The 19,552-nt window shown below is 40.8% G+C and overlaps 1 protein-coding gene across 3 annotated transcripts; it reads left to right on the top strand.

The window, feature by feature from the left end:
• Positions 1 to 1,866: 1,866 nt before the first annotated feature.
• MGST1 (microsomal glutathione S-transferase 1) lies at positions 1,867 to 10,818 on the top strand. 3 transcript variants are annotated; one of them, XM_076342198.1, is made up of 4 exons: positions 1,867 to 1,884; positions 4,750 to 4,897; positions 7,024 to 7,118; positions 10,202 to 10,818. In XM_076342198.1, the coding sequence occupies exons 2-4, from the start codon at positions 4,772 to 4,774 to the stop codon at positions 10,446 to 10,448; spliced, it is 468 nt and encodes a 155-aa protein (XP_076198313.1). In that variant the 5' UTR covers positions 1,867 to 1,884; positions 4,750 to 4,771; the 3' UTR covers positions 10,449 to 10,818. The 3 variants fall into 3 exon arrangements, with proteins under 3 accessions (XP_076198313.1, XP_076198294.1, XP_076198304.1); XM_076342179.1 differs by lacking the exon at positions 1,867 to 1,884 and adding an exon at positions 2,109 to 2,170; XM_076342189.1 differs by lacking the exon at positions 1,867 to 1,884 and adding an exon at positions 2,599 to 2,987.
• Positions 10,819 to 19,552: the final 8,734 nt, after the last annotated feature.

Here is a 19,552-nt window from a genome sequence, read left to right on the forward strand (position 1 = left end):
TCTTGTTTCTTTTCTCTCTTTTTCTTTCTCTTTCCTTCCTTTCTTTCTGTTTTTCCTTTTCCTTTATTTTTCTTTTCTCTTTTTCTTTTATTTACCTTTTATCATCTTTTGTCTTACTTTATTTCCTTTTATCTTTTTCTCTTCCCTTTCTTCTTTTTTTTCTGCTTTCCCTTCCCTTCCTTCCCCTTCCCCTACCTCTTTTCTTTTTTTTCTATTTTTCTTTTTTCTACTTTTTTTTTCTACTTTTTTCCTTTTTTTTTTCTTTTTCTTTCCTCCTTCCCTCCTCTTTTCGCTCCCTTCTTGTCCTCCTCTCTTCCTCATATCTTCTTTCTGTACCTTCCTTAGAATTAGGGGAATTCAGTGATGGTAGGAAGAAATTAACAAGGTGTTGGCCTCAAAATTCAAAGACTGGGAACATGTAAGCTTTCTCAATTTCAGAAACATTTTTTAAGGTCACATAAATCAATCTAAATTTCCAGAATCTGTAAAACAGGAATGTGAAATCCAAAAGAAGGGGTGATTTTTGCAGAATTTCTAGCTGCATTTCTGCTTCTTTTTATATCCTACCTACAAGTAATGAAAATGGCCTTTCTCCTGTCTTTCTGGTATTTCCAGGTCTAGTTCTGAGAACTGCGTATAAACCAATGACCAGCTTTTCTTCTCAAGTATAATAATGTGGATTTAGTTTAACTCTGTTAACTTAATAAGTTTACCTTCTTTTTAAACTGGCTTCAAGTAAGAATGCCAAACAAAAAAAAAGGTGGTAATAGAAAATGATCATAGTTTTATTGCAATAGCAGTAGTTACACTATGTGATTGGTATATATTATGTGTTAGGTGGTGTACAAAAATTTATGGAGATACAATTCCTGCCCTGAAGTAAGTTATGAGCTGCAGAAATGCTTCAATTTTTTTAAAATAAATCCATTCCCTGGGATGGATCCATGCTCACGTGAGTTGTTTTGTTGACTTCAGTGGAAATACTATTTGCTGTGTTCTTAGCGAGAACAAAGGTTGTTGAACCCAACTTCTACTATCATTTAAAAACAGTTCTGATACTACAGTCCTTGCTCAAACGAGTTTTGCTGTGTTTGATGATTAATAAGAAGAGTCACAAAGGTCTGCACACACAGGTATTTAACATGACATGAAGCATAGAACATCAATGAATGCTGAATATATGTACCTAAGACTCGTTTTTCTGTAATGATGCAGCTTTAAAAATTGTATCCCTTTCTGACTTTGCACACAACCTTTAGGATTATTTCTGAAATGTTTACTGGGCACCTGAGTACATTTATCTCCATCTTCTTCAGTCTTGTTTATCATGAGCGGCTTAGTCACAAGCATTGCTCTGGTTATGAGAAGGAGTGCTGTGGGAATAGCATAATTTTCTCTGAAGAAGCAGTGGGAAGCTCAGACACCATGTTTCCTCCTTTCATCACATCCTAGCATACCCGTAGGGGAAGTCTGTGGCCAGCCCTCAAGTTCCTTTATTTTCTGTTATGCTTTGCAAAGCAACATGATGCATATTGACCGGAACAGCACCGATGGCTTGGCAGCGCAAGCGTTTTTGGATTTTTTTCTTGTGGTAAAAGTTCAGATCCAGCAAAACAACGTAGGGGCCCAAAGTACTGAGGCTTTAGGTGCTTTACATAGTTTTTCAGGTAAACTTTGAGCCTGCTTGGGAGTTTGTGCAATCGCTGGATGGCGTGTCTCTAACAAAGCCTGGCTGGGTCATGATCTTTGGTTTCCCTCTGTCTCAAAGCCCAAGGGTGTTCAGACGGGAGGGCTTTTTTTTGCTTGTTTGTTTTTCCTGGTTTTCCTTCTTTTCCTCCCAAGTAACGTTTGCTGGGGTCTGGGCCTGAACCCTGCCTTTCCTGGGTGAGCCAGCGCAGACGAACCGGCGATCTGCCCACCACGCCACCGGCCCCGAAAGCCGCGGCGGCCCGCGGCAAACAGCGGCTCCGCGGGGGCGGCAGCGGCGCCCAGACCTCACGGCGAGCCAGGCCGGGACCCGCCTCCACGCCCGAGGGGGCGAGGCGAGGTGAAGCGGGACCGGGAGGGGCCGGGCCGGGCCGGGCCCCGGGGCGGGCGGAGGCGCAGTGGCCGGCCGGGAGCAAGCGGGGGTTGCCGCGGCGTGCGCGCTCTCCGAGGGGACGCGGGCGAGGTGCGTGGGCGCTGCGCGATGGCGGCTCCCGCTGCCGGGCGGGAGGGGAAGGTCCCCCTGCCCCCCTTTCCCTCGCCGCCTTCCAGGCGCGAAATCCTCCGCGGGGAGCGGTGAGGGGGGCGCGGGGCCAGGGCCGCTCCGCAAAAGACGGCGGGATGTTTCCTCAGGGGGCGTTGAAGCCTGTCGCCCTGCGCAGGCGGCGGTCGGGTGTGGTGGGGGGCGGCGCGGGGAGCGGCCCGGTGCCCGCGGCGGTCGGCGGGGGCAGCGCCCCGGGGCTCCCCGCGGGGCCGGGGCCTGGGCCGGGGCTTTCCTGTCGTGCGGATCCTTGTCGTCCCCCCCCCCCCCCCCCCTCCCCCGGCAAGCATGAAGTGAAACCAGCGTGCGTGCAGGCCGGGCTGCGTTGATAAGCGCAGGGGCCTGGGCGAGGGAGCGGCGCCGGCGGCCGCGCCTGGCTGCCGGACCCGCTTGTTTCGGAACTGAGTTTGCAGCGGGGCGCAGGGCCTCGCCGGGCGATGAACAGCAGTTTGAGCGCGCTTTGAAAAGTCGCGTTTTAACAAATAACAGAAGGCCGTCCCAGCGCTGATACTGCTGGTCACAGCGGCACGGTCAGCCAGCGTTGGGACAAAGTCACGCGTGAGGGGGAACGCGAGCATAGCTGTGCTCCCGCCGAGGGCACAGCGGCTGACGCACCTTCATACCCGTTTTGCTTCTAAGACCCTTTACATGTGATCTAGACCTCTGCACTTACCAGGCCCGGATTTTGCATTTGCACCACAGGGAGGTATTACATTTGCAGATCAGGCTGTTTGTAGTCTTGGTAAGCATATCCCATTAAGCCCTGTGCTGTTTTAGTATGTGGGGTTTATTTTGGCGTTTCTGCTGGTGTTAAAACTATGAATTCTTTGTCTTTGGTAAGGTTTTGATCTTTCCTTTTTGTGGTGAAGGCGAGGCCTGGGCTTTATGAGAGTTCGGAAGGGCCAACACTACACGTAGGGAAAATGGATAAATGTGGTGCAGTTCCAGTGGGAAGCACACAGGGGTACCGGTGAATGGTTTCTCATGACTTTGCGTAGTTCTTGGATATGTTTTTAGCATGGCTTTAAAATCCAGTAAGGAAAAACACTCTGAAGCCACAGATTTACTTTCTTTTTGTTGTGTGAAACTGTGCAGGTTCTGTAGAAACTGCTGAGAAAAATCTTTGCCGAATTGCTGATTATCTTGAGAACTGCTGTACTGTGAAGTGAGAGGAAGGAAAGTTACACTGAATTTCTCGTAATCCCTAGACCCAGTGCTTGGCCTGGTGACCCAAGGACTGTTTTGGAAAGGATAAAAGAGGGAGCAAAATCCCATCACCACAGGCAGACAGGTCCAGGCAAGGCTAGATTTGTTTCACTGAGCAAACAGCTGCTTACCTCCCCACCAAGGATGTGCCTTCAGAGCAATAGTCTTCTACTGCTCTCCTCTCGTCCAGTTTCCCTTGTTTGGCTATAGCTGGCAGTGACTCCGTGCTGAAAGCAAGATGAGAGATTGTTAGAACTGTAATCAAGTTAATATTATTATTAACTTTTTAATTACTATTGTTAAAATGATATCATAGGAAATAATGAAATTAACTATAACAAAAAGTACATTTATTTTGGTCTCGAGTGAAGCTAAGACACACTAGTTTTATGGATTCCTACTCAGTAAGTGCATGATTGAAGCACTTGGAAAGGCAAAAGCCTTGCTCCGTGCAGAGCACAAATTGAATATGCAAGTGGACATGCTTTTTGTTTTACATTCATTCAGTCCTCATCACATTCTTAACTTTACGGTGTTGACAAAAGGTACCGCCTCCATAGCATTGCGGGTTTGGTATGGTCTCATTGGAAAGAGAGTTCATTAGCTTAAACCTCCCATGATAAAAGCATAAATAGTTCTCTGCTTTTTGTCACTACAACTTGACCTTTGCCCGTGAATCACACTAAAAGCATTTTTAAGAACAAGGTCTCAAAGCAGAAAAATGTGTGCTTAACTCAGTTTGATCACAAGTTATTGCTGGGTGGGAAGATACTGGTTGGTTTGAAAGCTGAAGTGCAATTATAATTGTGTCATTTTACCAAAAAAAAAAAAAGGTACGCAATACTAATTTTCCTCTTTAAACAATATAGTATGTATAGTATGTCATCACGCTCCTTCTGTCCTCGTAACTGCTTAGGGAAATTCACTAGTTCAAATGAATTGGTCTAAAATCAGTCTAACTCCTTGTGTTATTTCAAAAGTGTACTGATTTCTGTGACTAAATTTTGTTTCTGCAATTACATTAAATATTTTGGTGGTTTATATTTTGACAGTTTAATAAGCAGATATAATGGAAGTGAAATATTAAATGATAATATAATTTCTCATCTTAAAGTATTACATTATGCCATTGTGAAAATAAACTGAGGAAAAATAAATTTGTTTGAAAATAAACTTTTCACAGTGGCAAAATTGTGCGGTTGTTGCAGTGAGGCTAAAAAAAGGCCTCTTTTTTTCTGACAACCTTGTCAGAACTTTGGATTGCTACGATGTTAGCCTAACTTTAATGTTTTTTAAAGGTCATCAGTGAGAAGTGGAGAAATGGCTAAATTGACCCAGTTAATTGACAATGAAGTCTTCTGGGCTTATGCTACTTATACAACTATTGTTCTTCTAAAAATGATGCTAATGAGTCTTATAACAGCATACTTCAGAATCACAAGAAAGGTAAGAAATTGGGAATACTGTCTAGTAGAATAGATTGAAATTTGTATTGAAACACAGAAATATCACAGGTGTTTCTTTTCTTTTCAGCTTTCATATGCTGGTGCTGTTCTTTTTCTTCCTCCTCCCTCCTCTAATGATATTCTGAGTTTGGTGTGCTGGTGCTTTGTTGGTCTCAAATGGATGATGTCTTTAACCTAATTATGAGATAATTATGAGACTGTATCTTACAGTTTCGTTTGACTTACTCTACCCTTCTAAAACATTTCTATTATTTTTAAATAAGAGTTTTTAATAACTGTAATTTCCACTGTCTTCTGCAGAAAGCTGGTGTCCAGGGTATCCAATTTCTAAAGCAAATACAATGTGATATGGAGCCATGTAACATGAATAACCAACTAGTAGGGTCAGAAGAGGGGATATGAAGTGGACTTTTATGCATCTATAACCCTTTCATGCAGTAATTCTAAAGCTCTTTACATTCCCTAATTGTTTTAGCCTTCCCATTGCAGGTAGGTCATTATCTAAAAAAAAAAATCTAATTTTTTTCTAGAATGAGAGTCAGGCTGAAAATTTACGTGGATTGATGTGTAGGCTAGGTAGGTGTATGAAAGATCCACTGAGGTTTACTAAATAATGCAGAATCTGCATCTAGCTTAGGAGAGAGTGCTCATGGGAAGCATCGTGTTGTGTTTGCCCTGGTCTTGGTCTTCTCTAGGCATCTGCTCATGGTCACTGTTGGTAACACTCGGTCCTGGGCTGAAAGAGCCCTGAGTTTGCCCCATATGGCTGTTCTTGTGAGATCTGCTTCTGCATGGCGGTGTGTGCTTCAAGGATTTTGTTGCAGTCCTTTAGGTGAAATGCTGCTTTTTGTTCCTGCTGGGTGCAAGAGAACCCAGCTGAACTGTTCTGTGGTTCATGAAGTCCTAATAGCACAGCATTTGAGCTGGTTTCTGATAGCTCTCTAGGTCTTTGGCACGGCTGAAGATTGAGCATAGTAGACCACACAGCCTGTCCTATATGTTCAAAACAGGAGGCGGATGTCTGTGTCGTAACCTTATTTCCTTTTGCTCCTGTGGAAGCACGTCAGCTGTACTGGTCCTATATGTAGATACAGTGGAGTCCTGTATTAATGCTCATACTGTATTATGATCTGTATGAATGCAGGTGACAATTGGGCCTTCATTAATTTGGAGTACTTGGTTTTCTTAAGATGGACAGTAATATTACAAGCAGACAAATTAGTAAAGTAATTTTTATTTCCTATTTAATATAAAAAAGTCTTTAAAATGTTAAGAAAAAATGGAGGAAAGCAGTTAGTGGAGCAAGAGAAGGTAAAGTGTTGCTGATGCTGATACTGTTAATGTGTCTCCAGAATTTTTAGGCCAAGTATATTTCACAGAAAGGAATCAAGACTGTCTCAGAAAGCAATCATGTAGCTCTCCTAAAATCAGAAGGTTTTCTTCACTTAAGCCTGCGTAGCCTGAACGGTCCACAGAATGCATGTGTTACCATGTGTCAGCAAGGAGACATCTACTGCAGTGTGCACTAACAGAATTAAATGTTGTTTTCAAATAGTGTCTTACAGTATTTGGTGGTAATAACGGGTCATATAAGTGGAAAAATTTGTACCTAAGAGGAAAGGGAGAAACTTTTTTGGTCATAAATGAGAATGGGATGAGTCTCTTGCATGCTATTGCTGTGTAGACTTCTGAAGAAGGAAGGGATCCAAAAGGACTTTCAGATAATTTGTCAAGAATAGTGAAAAAGAGAATTAGGCAGTACAGACAGTAGTTCTGCCTTCCAGGTCCTTATGTTCCTTCAGCCCACTGGCATTATTTCAGGCTGAGTATCAGTCGTCTGCCATGCTTGTCCATCTTAGAAGAAGGCTTTATCTACATGCATAAATTACATTACATTACTTCATCAGCACGCAAGCCACATACAAGCTAGGCTCAAGAAAGCAGTAATGCAGTGAACAATATATTATTCCCCGTGCATTTAACTTCGGGTAAGTTATGTGAGGTTATAGAGGCATTAGTAAAAAGAGTGACCTTTATAGCAAGCTGCCTTGACTAGAAAAAACATTCTGGCTTCTAATGTCTCTTGTGTGTTTATGTTTGAAATAGGCATTTGTCAACCCAGAAGATACAGCATCATTTGGTAAAGGCGAGAATGCTAAAAAATATCTGCGGACTGATCCAGATGTTGAACGTGTACGCAGGTAATGCATAGCAGTCTTTAAAAATTATTTTAAATAGCAGAATAATACCAAATCAAGGAATTAATTTCACCCCATTCTCTTTGGCAAGCCTGTGTGTGTTTTGCTTTATGTAATAATCTAATACATTAATTTGTCTAAATGAACAAACCGTTCCACATTCAAATGGTCAGCATGCATACTAAAAATAATAAGTCATTGTCTGGTTATAATAGCTAACTCTTGGATAGTATCCTGTATGCATGGGGGAAGTGGTGAGAAGATTGTAAAGTCCGACCGTAAGTTGATTTGGTATGAAGCAGTGTACCTGAAGTGTAAATCAGCTTTCTATATAATTTGAACACCAGTTGCAATAATTGCGTCTTTTCCTAAAGTGTAAAGGAAATAACAGGGAGAAGAGGAGTAAAACTATGTTAAAGTCATGGAACTGCAGAGTTGTAATGAGGGCGTTAATCTGGCAAATCGTATTGCGTGGGAGTCAAAGCCTTTTTGCTGGATTGAATCGAGGTTACTCACTGATGTGTCAGTTCTACAGGAAAGTTGACCAGCCTTCTGGAATAATGCTATTAATAGTATGGCAGTGTGCAGCCTGCGGTGTATGTATTTTGTTTTGCAAGATTCATGGCAGAATGTAAGATGTATTTCAGTGGGCTAAATGTTGCAGCTTATTTAATTTTATTTAGCTGATGGCAAAATTTTCAGTTACCAAAATCATAACTTCAGAGATGCTGTTTGATATACCTGTGCTAACAAGGAAAGCTTTAATGGAATGCTTTCCATATCACTGTTCCTTAATGAAGCTAACAGTTTATTTGCTATATATATTTGTATACCGAAAACTTGAATGTGAATGAACTGTTCTCATTTAAACCACCATTAGGGAAGATCTTGAAAATAAGTATCAGCTCTGATTTCAGAACAGTGCATCCTTGCAAATGTAGATGCCTGTGGTTCCATGAAGGCTAGTATATTTCTGTATGTCTCTTCTGGATTAAAATCTCAGAAAGAAGAGTCTAATCTCAGTGGACCTTCAAGATGCTCTGAACTTTCCTTTTCTCCCCCTGAGTGGTTTAGGGAGTCGTTAGTTGTTTAATTTGCTGATTGTTATATAAAAATGGGTGCTTTTTGGTGAGGAGTAATTCCTTTCTATTTGTAAATTCTAAGAGGACAACTAAGTCGATGCTAACTTCATGACCAGATGCTCTTTTAACTCAAATTGTTATGTTAGAGAAATGACAACCACCTCACAGAGTCATTTACACAGATTAGATTTTTAAAACGCTGTAGTATCAAATCCTGTGTTGCTGTTTCGCAGAGCTGCTCAGACTTCCCAGACCTAGTAAGTCAACTTGGTTCTAGTTACTCCATTGGTGTTGCAGCATCCATTTTTTCCTCCCAGCAATGGTTCTTAATGGAAATTTCATCTGTTTTCTTTTTGTGCTGGTTTTGGCTGGGATAGAGTTAATTTTCTTCCTAGTAGCTAGTATGGGGCTATGTTTTGGATTTGTGCTGGAAACAGTGTTGATAATACAGGGATGTTTTAGTTACTGCTGAGCAGTGCTGACACAGAGTCAAGGCCTTTTCTGCTTCTCACACCACCCCACCAGCGAGTAGGCTGGGGGTGCACAAGAAGCTGGGAGGGGACACAGCCGGGACAGCTGACCCCAACTGACCAAAGGGATATTCCATACCATATGACGTCATGCTCAGCATATACAGCTGGGGGAAGAAGAAGGAAGAGGGGGGATGTTCCGAGTGATGACGTTTGTCTTCCCAAGTAACCATTACACGTGATGGAGCCCTGCTTTCCTGGAGATGGTTGAACACCTGCCTGCCAATGGGAAGGAGTGAATGAATTCCTTCTTTTGCTTTGCTTGCGCGCATGGCTTTTGCTTTACCTATTAAACTGTCTTTATCTCAACCCACGAGTTTTCTCACTTTTACCCTTCCGATTCTCTCCCCCATCCCAGCGGGGGCGGGGGACGGAGTGAGCGAGTGGCTGTGTGGTGCTTAGTTGCCGACTGGGGTTAAACCAGGACACTTTTGCAAGCTTCATGGCAACAGATAATGCCACATAGATTTAGCATGGCTTCTCTTCTATATAAGTGACTGGAATTTGTTCTGTTTATGGGTATAGAAAAGACATTACTTTCTTCAGTGTACTTTTTTTGAGGAAAAAAAAAAAGCTGGAGGATATGGTTCCTTGTAATGATAAATGAGTTCAGAAAGCAGCTGCAAAACAGCACCATGTTCTGATTCTAGTTGGCTGTGAAATATGACATAATTAGTAAGGCTTAGAGGTTGTTTCAATCAGTAAATTTGGCTGGAAGTATAATTTATCTAAAGAGGTAAAGGGAGCAGGGAAGGTTTAGGAAGAGGCGTGTAAGAATACTTCAAGATCTGGAGTTCAGTCTCAACACATTTTTAGTAAATTATATTATGGTTTCAAAATTTCAAACATTTTTCAGCTATTTTAGTGCTTAGTGGTGAAGAAAATGAACCAAAAGCGTAACTGTCACACCTGCTAGATGCTCAAAAATAACATTCTTCAAGATGATTGAACTTCATGAAGATTTGATAGAATGTTTCATATATAGGATATTTCATATTTTCTTTATGGAGACTAGAAACTGAGTTTATGGGATTGGAATAGACCATCTGGGGCATGAAGTCTAGTAGTTGCAGTCACAGTCATCCAGTTAATTGATGTTCAGTTGAGAGAGGCTACAGCAAATTCCAGGTGTCTTCTTCCCTGCCTTTCCTTGCATTCTTGCACACGCAGGTGCGCTCATATACCTCACGTAAGTCCCTAATATTACCAAGATCCTGAGGAAAAACTAAGACTTTTCATACAGAAGATGAGAAGCTTAAAAATGTGGGGTGTGGCAAGAGAGACCAGAGCAATGTCACGTGAACATGCCGAAATCATTTCAGTAGCTGAATCAAGTCCCCACTGCAGAGGAAGCCAGCAGTTGTGTTAGGGCCTTAACAGTAGCATGATCTGAAGATGCTGAGAAATAATGATGCTTGAAGTGGTTTATTCAACAAAATGTAATACTGTAAAACACCTTTGCTTCTTTCCCCAGAGGCCACCTGAATGACCTTGAAAATATTGTCCCATTTCTCGGCATTGGACTGCTGTATGCTCTTAGTGGCCCTGAGCTGTACACAGCCTTGCTGCATTTCAGGATCTTCGCTGGGGCTAGGATCACTCACACTTTCGCGTACTTGATCCCTCTTCCGCAGCCCAGCAGAGGTTTGTCTTGGGCAGCTGGATATGCAGTGACCATCTCGATGGCATACAAAGTGCTGAAGACGGCGTTGTACCTGTAACAGAGTCGTAGCTTCTGTGTACCATTCAACATTCCACGCAAAGCTTCCAGCAGTGTATGTTGATGTCTAGAATGAGCCAGCATGAGTTTTCCATGGTGACTGGAATTAATTTTTTAACAGAGGCTTTTCATTCCTGTTCAGAAATACTTCTTCTTGGAGGAAAAAAAATCCTTCTCCCTGTATTCCCTATTCATGGGCTGCATTGCCAAAATGTTAGATTGAATGTTCCCTTTGCGATTTGTCAAGTGCTTATGATTCTAAACATGCGATGATGCTGTATTGATAGCATGTGTGGTAATTTTCTACAGATGCACTATTTTTGGCTGTAGCTCTGAAGTCTAAATCAATAAAGACAAGAGGAAAAAAAAGAGTGTTTGTATTTTTGTTTTCATTTTGACTCTTCTCACTGCAACCAGCAAATAGCATGTCACTATGTATCTGGAAGAGATTCCAATCATCCAGTTTTTGAAGAATGCTTACCTTATAATAAGATATAACCAGTAATGCTAGGCTTGTTGTAAAGAATCTTTGATGAAATTGTTGTTTGTATAATCCACTTCGGGATTAAAAAACCCAAACTGTTGCAGCTCAATTTCTCTCAGTTGAATAGATTAAAAAGAAAAAAAGTATTTGGGCTAGACTCTGTTTAGTGACACTGGTGAAAATTTGAAGTGATTCTTTTTGTTGAAGTTACTCTAAACGTAGGTTTTGTGACTGAATAAAGTGTAGACTCTTCGTAGTTTTGTTGGTTTTTTTAATAAATTCAGCATAAACTGAGTGACACTTGCAAATGTATATATCAAATAATTGAGATGTGAATATATAATTAGTTTGCATGTCATACTGTCATAAATATGTTGCTGATAGAAAATTTTGCTCTTTGCTTATATCTTTCTATGGTGTGTTAGTTTGAAATATTTTCTTTAAAGACTCTTCCTGGTCTCTTTTGTTTTGTTTGGTTTTGTAGCTGTGGCTTAAATAATAGCACAAGATTTCAAGAGAAAAAAAAAAGTGACCCAGAAGAGTTTTTATATCCAGTGTGCTGGTCGTTGATAAGTTTTAAATGGCAGAAGTCAGAGTGCAACATGCTTGGTTTACTTTCCTACCCCAGAAGCTGTGCTGCTAAGGGATAGCCCAGAGAGGAGCTGGAGAGTTCTCTCTGCTGCCTCCATATGTCAAAGGCTTTGCTTTTCTCTTCTTTTAGCGTGGGAGAAGTGGATGTAGTACCGCAAGGCATATCACAGGAGGGCCTACCTATCTACCCACAGTTGTCAGGTGAACCAGTGGAAGTCCGTGCAGTGTTGCGTTAGGCTGTAACTGAAAAGGGTTGCAGGAGTTGTCAGGAAGGGTACAGACAGACTGCTTTAAATCAAAGAAGGGAGTTTTTTATTGCAATTCAAGGATAGTGTTTAAGTCATGTCTACTAAACAAGAGAAGGGTGGGACCTGAAATCAAGAAGTTAACATTGATTTACCAGAAATTAAATCTCACTAATGAGTGAAATACTGAAGAGCTGGATCCTCTAGAAGGAGGATGCTTAAGAGAGGAGGATTAAAAGTAGAACATTGTGGAGCTTCAGTTCCTGAGATTGCAGAGTAAGCACACATCACCACCTCTGGGTTACCAGGGACTCCAGCAGGAAATATGGGTTTTCGTGTTTCTTCTCCTCACATCTTTCTCCACCGCTTCCTACCTGTGCTGTTTCCCTCCTATTCTTTCTTTGCTAGCTTTTCATGGGATCTTGAGACCAGCTAACTTGGATGGTATCATTGTAACAAGGTAAGATTGGCCATCAGCTCCTCCTAGCTTGAGAAAGACTAGTGATGGAGGGAGAAGAGGCCAGCCTGGGGCCTTGAGCTGGGGCCCAAACCAGTCGTCAGAGTCAACTTGCCAACTCAGATTGATCTGTCTGTGGCTAATCTGGCTCCTTATATTGTAATACCAGCATCTAAAGCTGTATTTCCCTCACTTCTTTGTAGCTTGCCTCTTCTTTCCAGCTGTGTGTCTTTCTATCAATTTAAAACAATGGGAAAGTAGCCATCATGCTGAGGGACCCATTTGAAATTCAGCAGCAGAGCGAGCCCTTTCCTTCAGCACCAAAAAGGCTCTTTTGACAAGCCTAGTTGTCATTGCCAGACATATCCAGGAACAGCATTTTTAACTCCTTTTGCGTCAAGCTTCTGTACAGCAATCTCATTCTGAAGAGAATTACCTGGAGCCTGTCTTTATTTCTGTGATCTTACATTTGAAACAAAAGTAGTTTTAAATCCCTTCCATTTGCTCGGTGGTTTCAAAGCCCTGAATATACACTCGCTATGTGCTGAGAAGTAGAAAAGATAAGCGGAAACCCTTAGAAATACCTAGAGTGATTCAATATTATTCTGTGTTTCTCTTGCATTTATTTTAAACGTATATTTTATTTTCCTTTGCTCCCACAAATACAATCTGTGCATCTGGGTGGGCTACGTGCTCAATCTGGGAAATCTGCCTTACCAGCTTCAGTCAAACTCTGAGTGCCAGCTCCGTGGAAGTGTGTTGGAGTTGTCTTTGTCAAACAGCTCTTGCATTTCTCCAGGCCATGCCTTAGAGAGGTATACTGTACCTGTTCTTGTACAGCTGTAAATTTTAAAAGGTTAGCTTATTTTCAGGAGAACTAGTAAAGGAAAAAGAGTGTATTAGTTGAATGTATTACTGAGCTAAACTGAATTTTCACCTTTTAAAATATGCACATGTGGATTTTGGACTGCCGTTACCAGGTTCTGTTACAAAATCATTAAATGAAATAATCTGTAACTCTGATGAAATGACTGGCTGTTATCAGCAGGTATGCTGCTTTTGACCTGGTGAAAGTACAGAAAAGGCTAGTCCATGGCAGACATATAAGAAGAGGTCAAACCAACGTCTTCTAGGCTTCATTTCTGTTCCTTATACCTGTTATTCCCACCACTAATCTTAGGCGACTGGAGAAACTACAGGTTTTCTTTTCTCTGCCAATTATTCCTGGCATTTTATATTCTTACTTCTCCAAAGTACTTTGTGTATCTTTGAAGTGGCTCTAATAGTTGACCATGAGGTACTTTAAAATGCTAGCTGACATAGCTTGACCTAGTTAGCTGGTTTCGTCTCTGAGTGAATTTCATGGGCTGCTTCGTTTTCAGAATTGTAAACATGTAAGCAATTCCTCAATTTAGTTTTTGACTCTATGGGTAAATGCTTATGTGGCTTTGGCCAAAGTTCCTTTGTCTGGTTTTCATGGCTGCAGACAGATAACGCTGAAGGCAGTGAGTTGTTGAGAGGGCTGGTGCCTGGCAAAGAGCTCTGAGCTAGGACTTGCCATTTGAGCATGACTTCGTGTCCTGTCACAACAAAGCAGGTGTTTAAAACTATGAATGATACATTAAATGTTTCCTTGAATTTTCAGAAGCAAGTGTATATCTGAACTTCACTTCCTTCAAGGTATTTATTTCAACAAGCTAGGTCAATGTTTCTGAAAGTGATGGAATTGCATAAGTCACCAAAATAGGGGAAAAGAAGAGCTTAGGCTCCTAATTCAAATCACTTTGGGGTTTTGAAAAATTTTCTAGTCACCTGAAGCCTGTTATGGTCATATACTCCATGCTTAGCTGTGTCTCTTCCTAGTTATTTACAGAACCAAATTCAATCTAGATTTTTGGTGGAAAATGCTTGTAATGTATGTCCTTTCTAAAAGCAAAAACTAAAAAGCAAAACTTTAAAAATACCCTTTTAAAAGTAACAGGAATGTTGTCTGTTATTATTCAAACTAACATGTTTTTCATTTCAAGGCTGAAGTTTAGGCAGAACTTTTCTCTTTTCCAAACCTCGTCCTGCCAACTGAGATGGCACATCAAGTGCTCTGTGAAAGGTTGTATTGACATACCTTAAAATACTCTCATGATTAAATACCTCCAGCTGTTGGACACTTAGAAAAATATGTCTTTGTGATTCACTTTAAGTGAAGCAAAGCACTATTAACTAAATACTGATTTTTGAGCTTCCAAATCTTGATTAGTAACTCCCACTCATAGATTTTGAAAGCTAAAATAGATCATTAGCTCCTTCAGCCTGACCTCTAGTGGAAAATATGCCATGGAATGGCTGCCCTTCTGCTGAGGTTAGTTTAGTCACAGCATGACTTCCAGAAAGGTGTGTGATCTTCATTCAGAGACTTTGGGAGGCAGGCATTGATTCACTCTTTTCTATGACATTGTTTCTCTCTGGAATATATGCACACTAAACATAGTCTTTAAAAACAGCATAGGTTCTTTTTGTTGGTTTGTTTGTTGTTTGTTTTCTTGATCGAGGCAGTTACTATTAAATTATTGCAGTACAAGGAGGAATATGAAATATTTTAAGCAGGTGCTTTCCTCCTACAAAGCACTCTGCTCTTTACTCCTGTACACTCTCGGAAAAACAAAAATTTAGAGCCCCTTTCTGCATGTAAAAAAATAGTACTCTTCTGTTTTAAAAGTAGGCATGAGAAATGTGAGGTATAATGCCCAAAGTTTTTTTCTGTATAATAGTGCTAATTAAGCATTCTTAGGAATATATGTTACGGTGAATATGCACACACGGGGCTGTATTCTGCACAAAGGCTTGGAATGTATGAAGTTGTAACCATGATCCTATGTCATAAATTCTGTAAGTAGTACTACAGTGATGTAGGGCATTCCTTGCTAGCCTGCAGTGAAGCATCTTGAAGTGGATGCTTAGAAAAGAGTGGAAAATTACATCTCCAGCACGCTTTCTTCAAACCCTACTGAGTTGTAATATGGGCAGGGGAATGGTGGCTGACTTCTGTTAACTAGTCATTCCTTGACTCCTAACTCCATTCCTTGACACAGCATTTTCAAGTACTGACCTGCTTGCCAGGTGGCTGCTTTTGCCATGGAAACACGTTTAAAGCTAATCTATTTTTATACATTAAAGGAGATTATTTTAGCAGTGGCCACATAATCTCCACAATTGAATGCTTTTATATCTAGTTCTTTGCTGGTGGATCCCAGTGTGCATCTTTCTTTTATTCTACATCTTATATGTGCTGGTGGACTTTTGAGAGACCTTAAGAAGAGGAAGTTCCAAGAAACCTGTCTTTTAAAAATAAAAAGAAAAAAAGAAGAGTGTTTGTCTCATGGGTACTGCTCGTCCAGTGAGGGGGGATAAATTCAGAAGGTAGTGTCAGTCCTGCAGAAACAATAAGGAGGAAAAAAAAGAAAGGGAGGACTGAAAGAGGGAAAATACTTTAATGATAGCTTAGCACAGCATCAGGCAGCAAACTGGATGAAGACTAGTAGATGAAGCGTTGTAAGAGAGGCAGATAGCTTTCTGCTTCTGTGATTTTATTTTATAAACCCACGTTACTATCTCTATTTAAAATAAGTTCATTTTTAAGAATGTTTTTCCGTGTGTATCCAGTCATTAAATATCTGCAAAGAGGATTATAAATACCTCAAATCAGAATGAAGATGACCCATGGGCTGGGTCAACTCGGTAGCTAATTCTGTTTAATCAGTTGCCTCTTGAGGCACCTGTGGCACACAGGCCACTGCTGTGGGAGGTAGGAGTTGGCATTGCGTGACTACGAATAATAGCCTGTGAAACTGCCCCAAAAATGACATCACACCTACAACATTGGAGAGGATGATTATTTTTTTGCGTGTGGAAAGTCATATATGACACTTGTTTTCAAATTTATGGAAAAGTATCCCTTTTCACTGCGATACATTCATGGAAATCAGAAAGGACCTTCAGAGCAAGGGTGAGTTTGTCTGGGAGCTGGGCAGAAAGGGTTCAGCTCTGTAGGTTGTCCCACATTTCTCGGAAGAATTTCTGAGCTTCATCTCTTTAACCTTCACTTTAGAGAGGAGCTGTAGGGATTGGTGTACGTGGAATTGCCACAGAAGTGCTCAAGGTAGGTTAAAATTCTTAATCTCTAGGTGTCTAAGAGACCTCTCTATAATTGCTATAAAGGTAGAACTTCATCTGCTTCCTCTTTTGATAGAAAGTGACACTACAAACTCAGTTTTCCTTAACGAGCCTGCAGTTACATTCTAGCGTGCATGACTGCCTCATTTATTTAATGCTGGGTAGCTATACAACACAAAGTTGTTTACTATGGGATTCTCGCATCAAACCTTTGAGCAGGTATGGTCCATCTTAGAGGCTGCATTTCTCAGAGAGCAGGGCTGGCAACTTAGGTACTCTTCATGTGGGTGTCCCTTCTGTACTCTTAAAGGGGTGTTTTCATAAGAAAGACCCACTTTGTTACAAATACAGGTACTCTTTGGTACTAAAGTTAGCTGGGACCAGGTAGCTTGTGCTGCTCAGCTCTTCTGTTGTCTCTCCAGCAATTTGGAGTTTGCTGTCGATCTCTCCTTATCTTCAGCTGGGAGAAGGGTCCAGTGCTACTGATCTGCCTCGTTAGCTGACAGGTGGCTTATTCCACTAATATTTCATGAGTGCTTCATGATGATTATGATGAAATGTTCACTGCTAATATAAGTGATAAGCACTAAATTTATCGTTTGCTCATTTGGTGAGTTTTTGGAAGTTTTGTCAAACTGGAATTTAGTTTCCGTTGATGCTCAGTCCTTGGTTGGAGTTTGATATACCTGTGTACTTTCAAGGTAAATGAAATTAGTTCTGCGGCTCCTCTTGGTTTTCCTTGGGATTGTTCTGCAGATGAAAACCGGGGTGCAGTTTCCTTCTTTGTGTCTGGAGTTCTGTGGCAGCGTTGTTTGTTTATGGCTGTTTCATTTAGATTCAGTTCATTTTGAGGAATCCAACTTTCTTCAGACAAACCGGACTCACTCAAAAGAATGACTGTTAGCTCTCCTTTTGTTTTGCTTCATCTTTCTGCTTTGCCCAAGTGGAGTTTAGTGTTAAGTATATTACCAAGGTAAGTGTCTATGTGTTAGAAAATAATAAAATGGGTGGACTTTTTCCTTTCTTTAATTTTGGTCTTCCCTTCAACATTTCTTCATTCCTGATGAGAAACGAGCGATTCTCTCAGATTCATAGGCATGGCAGTAGGTTTTTCTTCCCTCTGCTCATTCTTAATTTCGTGTATGGTACCACTAGATGTCCCTCTTTGGCTTTTTTATTAGGTTTCAGGACTGGGCCTGTGAAGAATAAAGTAGCTGTGCTCTGCATCTCTGGCAGATTGAGTTGTAGGGGGAAAATATTTTGCAAGCTTTAAAGAAGAAATTTATAATGGATATTAAGGCAAAATAGTGTCTCCGTACAGTAAACTTGTACTAAGAAGAACTTTATGGAAAAAGTGACCTTTGTGAAAACAGAATATTTAACCTGTGGCTGAAGCATTAGAATGTTTTGTGTTGTTTTGCTTTTTTAAATTAATAAGGCACCAGGTAACTGCAACATCTGAATTCTTCTACTGAGGTTCCTAGAGAGCTAGGCAATTTATATTTTAATTGTCTGCTATTGTTTTTGATAAGTAAATACATTTTATGATTTGTATTTAGCAGTAGGGTAATCTGAACAGGACTGAGGCTGTTCAAAAACTTGAAGTGAGTAAAGAAGCGGAAATAAAACTCAGAAGCTGTGTCTGTCTGCCAAAATATCCAGAGGAGAGACTCAGCGCAAATAGTTTACTTGAAAGTATCTTGATAGTTACAGAATTCAACTCGGGAATTTAAAGGTGCTGTAAAAAAATATTGCTTGTATTTATACAAAACTGGGATGCCCTAGAAAGCAATGTGTGCACAGCAGATTTACTTGTCACACGAAATGCCAGGAAAGTGGTGGGGGGCATCTTTGAGTGATCCACTTGGCACAGAGGTGGAGTACAGTGTCAGCATAATGAATAGGACCTTGCTTGGTGGATGGAAAATATTTTAAATTGAGTTTTTATTTAATGGATTTGAACTTTTCATGCCCAATTACCTTTTTGCTGAAAGAGAACAATAATAATAATAACAATAATAAAGTGCAAAGGTTCAGTTTCATTCTAGAAATAGGGAAATGTGCTTGGAGAGCTGTCAAAAGGCACAGTCAGATCTCAGGAGCACAGAGCAAGGTAGCTAATGCTCTGGAGCGGATGTCCATCAACTTCTTTTGTGGCTTTATATGTCCTTGTCAATGGTAATGTGACAGAATGGGGTGAGTCATGTACAGGGACGGATGGCAACAGAGTTGGTTAAGGTCAGAGAACGTATGTCCTTGCAAGGGGGTTTATATGATTTTCTTAATTTGACCAGTTAAGTCTTATAGGTGCACGAATGATGGAGAAACCCACCCTGCAAAATGAAGCTAACAGGATTTAGGGAAACTATTCCAGGCTATATAGAAGTAAATCCTTCCCACAGAAAGCTTAATCCATCCTATAGCAGGAATGTAAGAAGGATGAAGAAAAGCAACAATCCCTATTAAATTCTATGGGTCTTTTCCTTCTGAAATAATAACCTGTTCTCAGTGAACTTCCATTGTAGGAATTTTTAATTCCAGGCACACGTACATCTACAAAGAGAAACTTAGCCCAGATGTGTTGAACTGTACTAAATAAAAGTGTACTTTTAAGAGTGTATGTAACGAGAGAGGACACATCGGTATGTTATTTATTTAGTTCTCATCGCTATGATATCTGGGTTACAGTGTATTGACTATAGACGTAATTCAGAGACCAGTGAATTGGATGGAAATGTTCCCACTGACTTTCACAGGCTTTGTATCTAGACAAGTAGTGTCTGTCATATTCCATTCATTTAATTCAGTATGTACAGAATACAGTCTGCACTAAAATATTTACTGCAAGCAACGGTGTCCAGATAAAATATTATATTTTGTAAAATTTCAGAGAAAAAAACTGTCAGGTAGGTGCCACCCTACTTCAGCTTTAGCTCTGCTATAACTACCACTAGAAGTGGCTGGTCCATTGTTTACATATTCTTGATCACAGCAAGAGCTTTATTGATGGATGGCCTTTGACTTGGCGTTACTGATGGCTCATACGGTGCAATCCTCAGCAGGGGACATAAGAGAGCACTACTTTAAAATGGATCCTGCTGGCCATGTGGTGCTGTTTTGTTCTGTACACTGCTAAAAGGGCCACTGTCAACTTGAAATCT

Source organism: Aptenodytes patagonicus, chromosome 1 (assembly GCF_965638725.1).
Source record: "Aptenodytes patagonicus chromosome 1, bAptPat1.pri.cur, whole genome shotgun sequence".
NCBI classification, from domain to species: domain Eukaryota; kingdom Metazoa; phylum Chordata; class Aves; order Sphenisciformes; family Spheniscidae; genus Aptenodytes; species Aptenodytes patagonicus.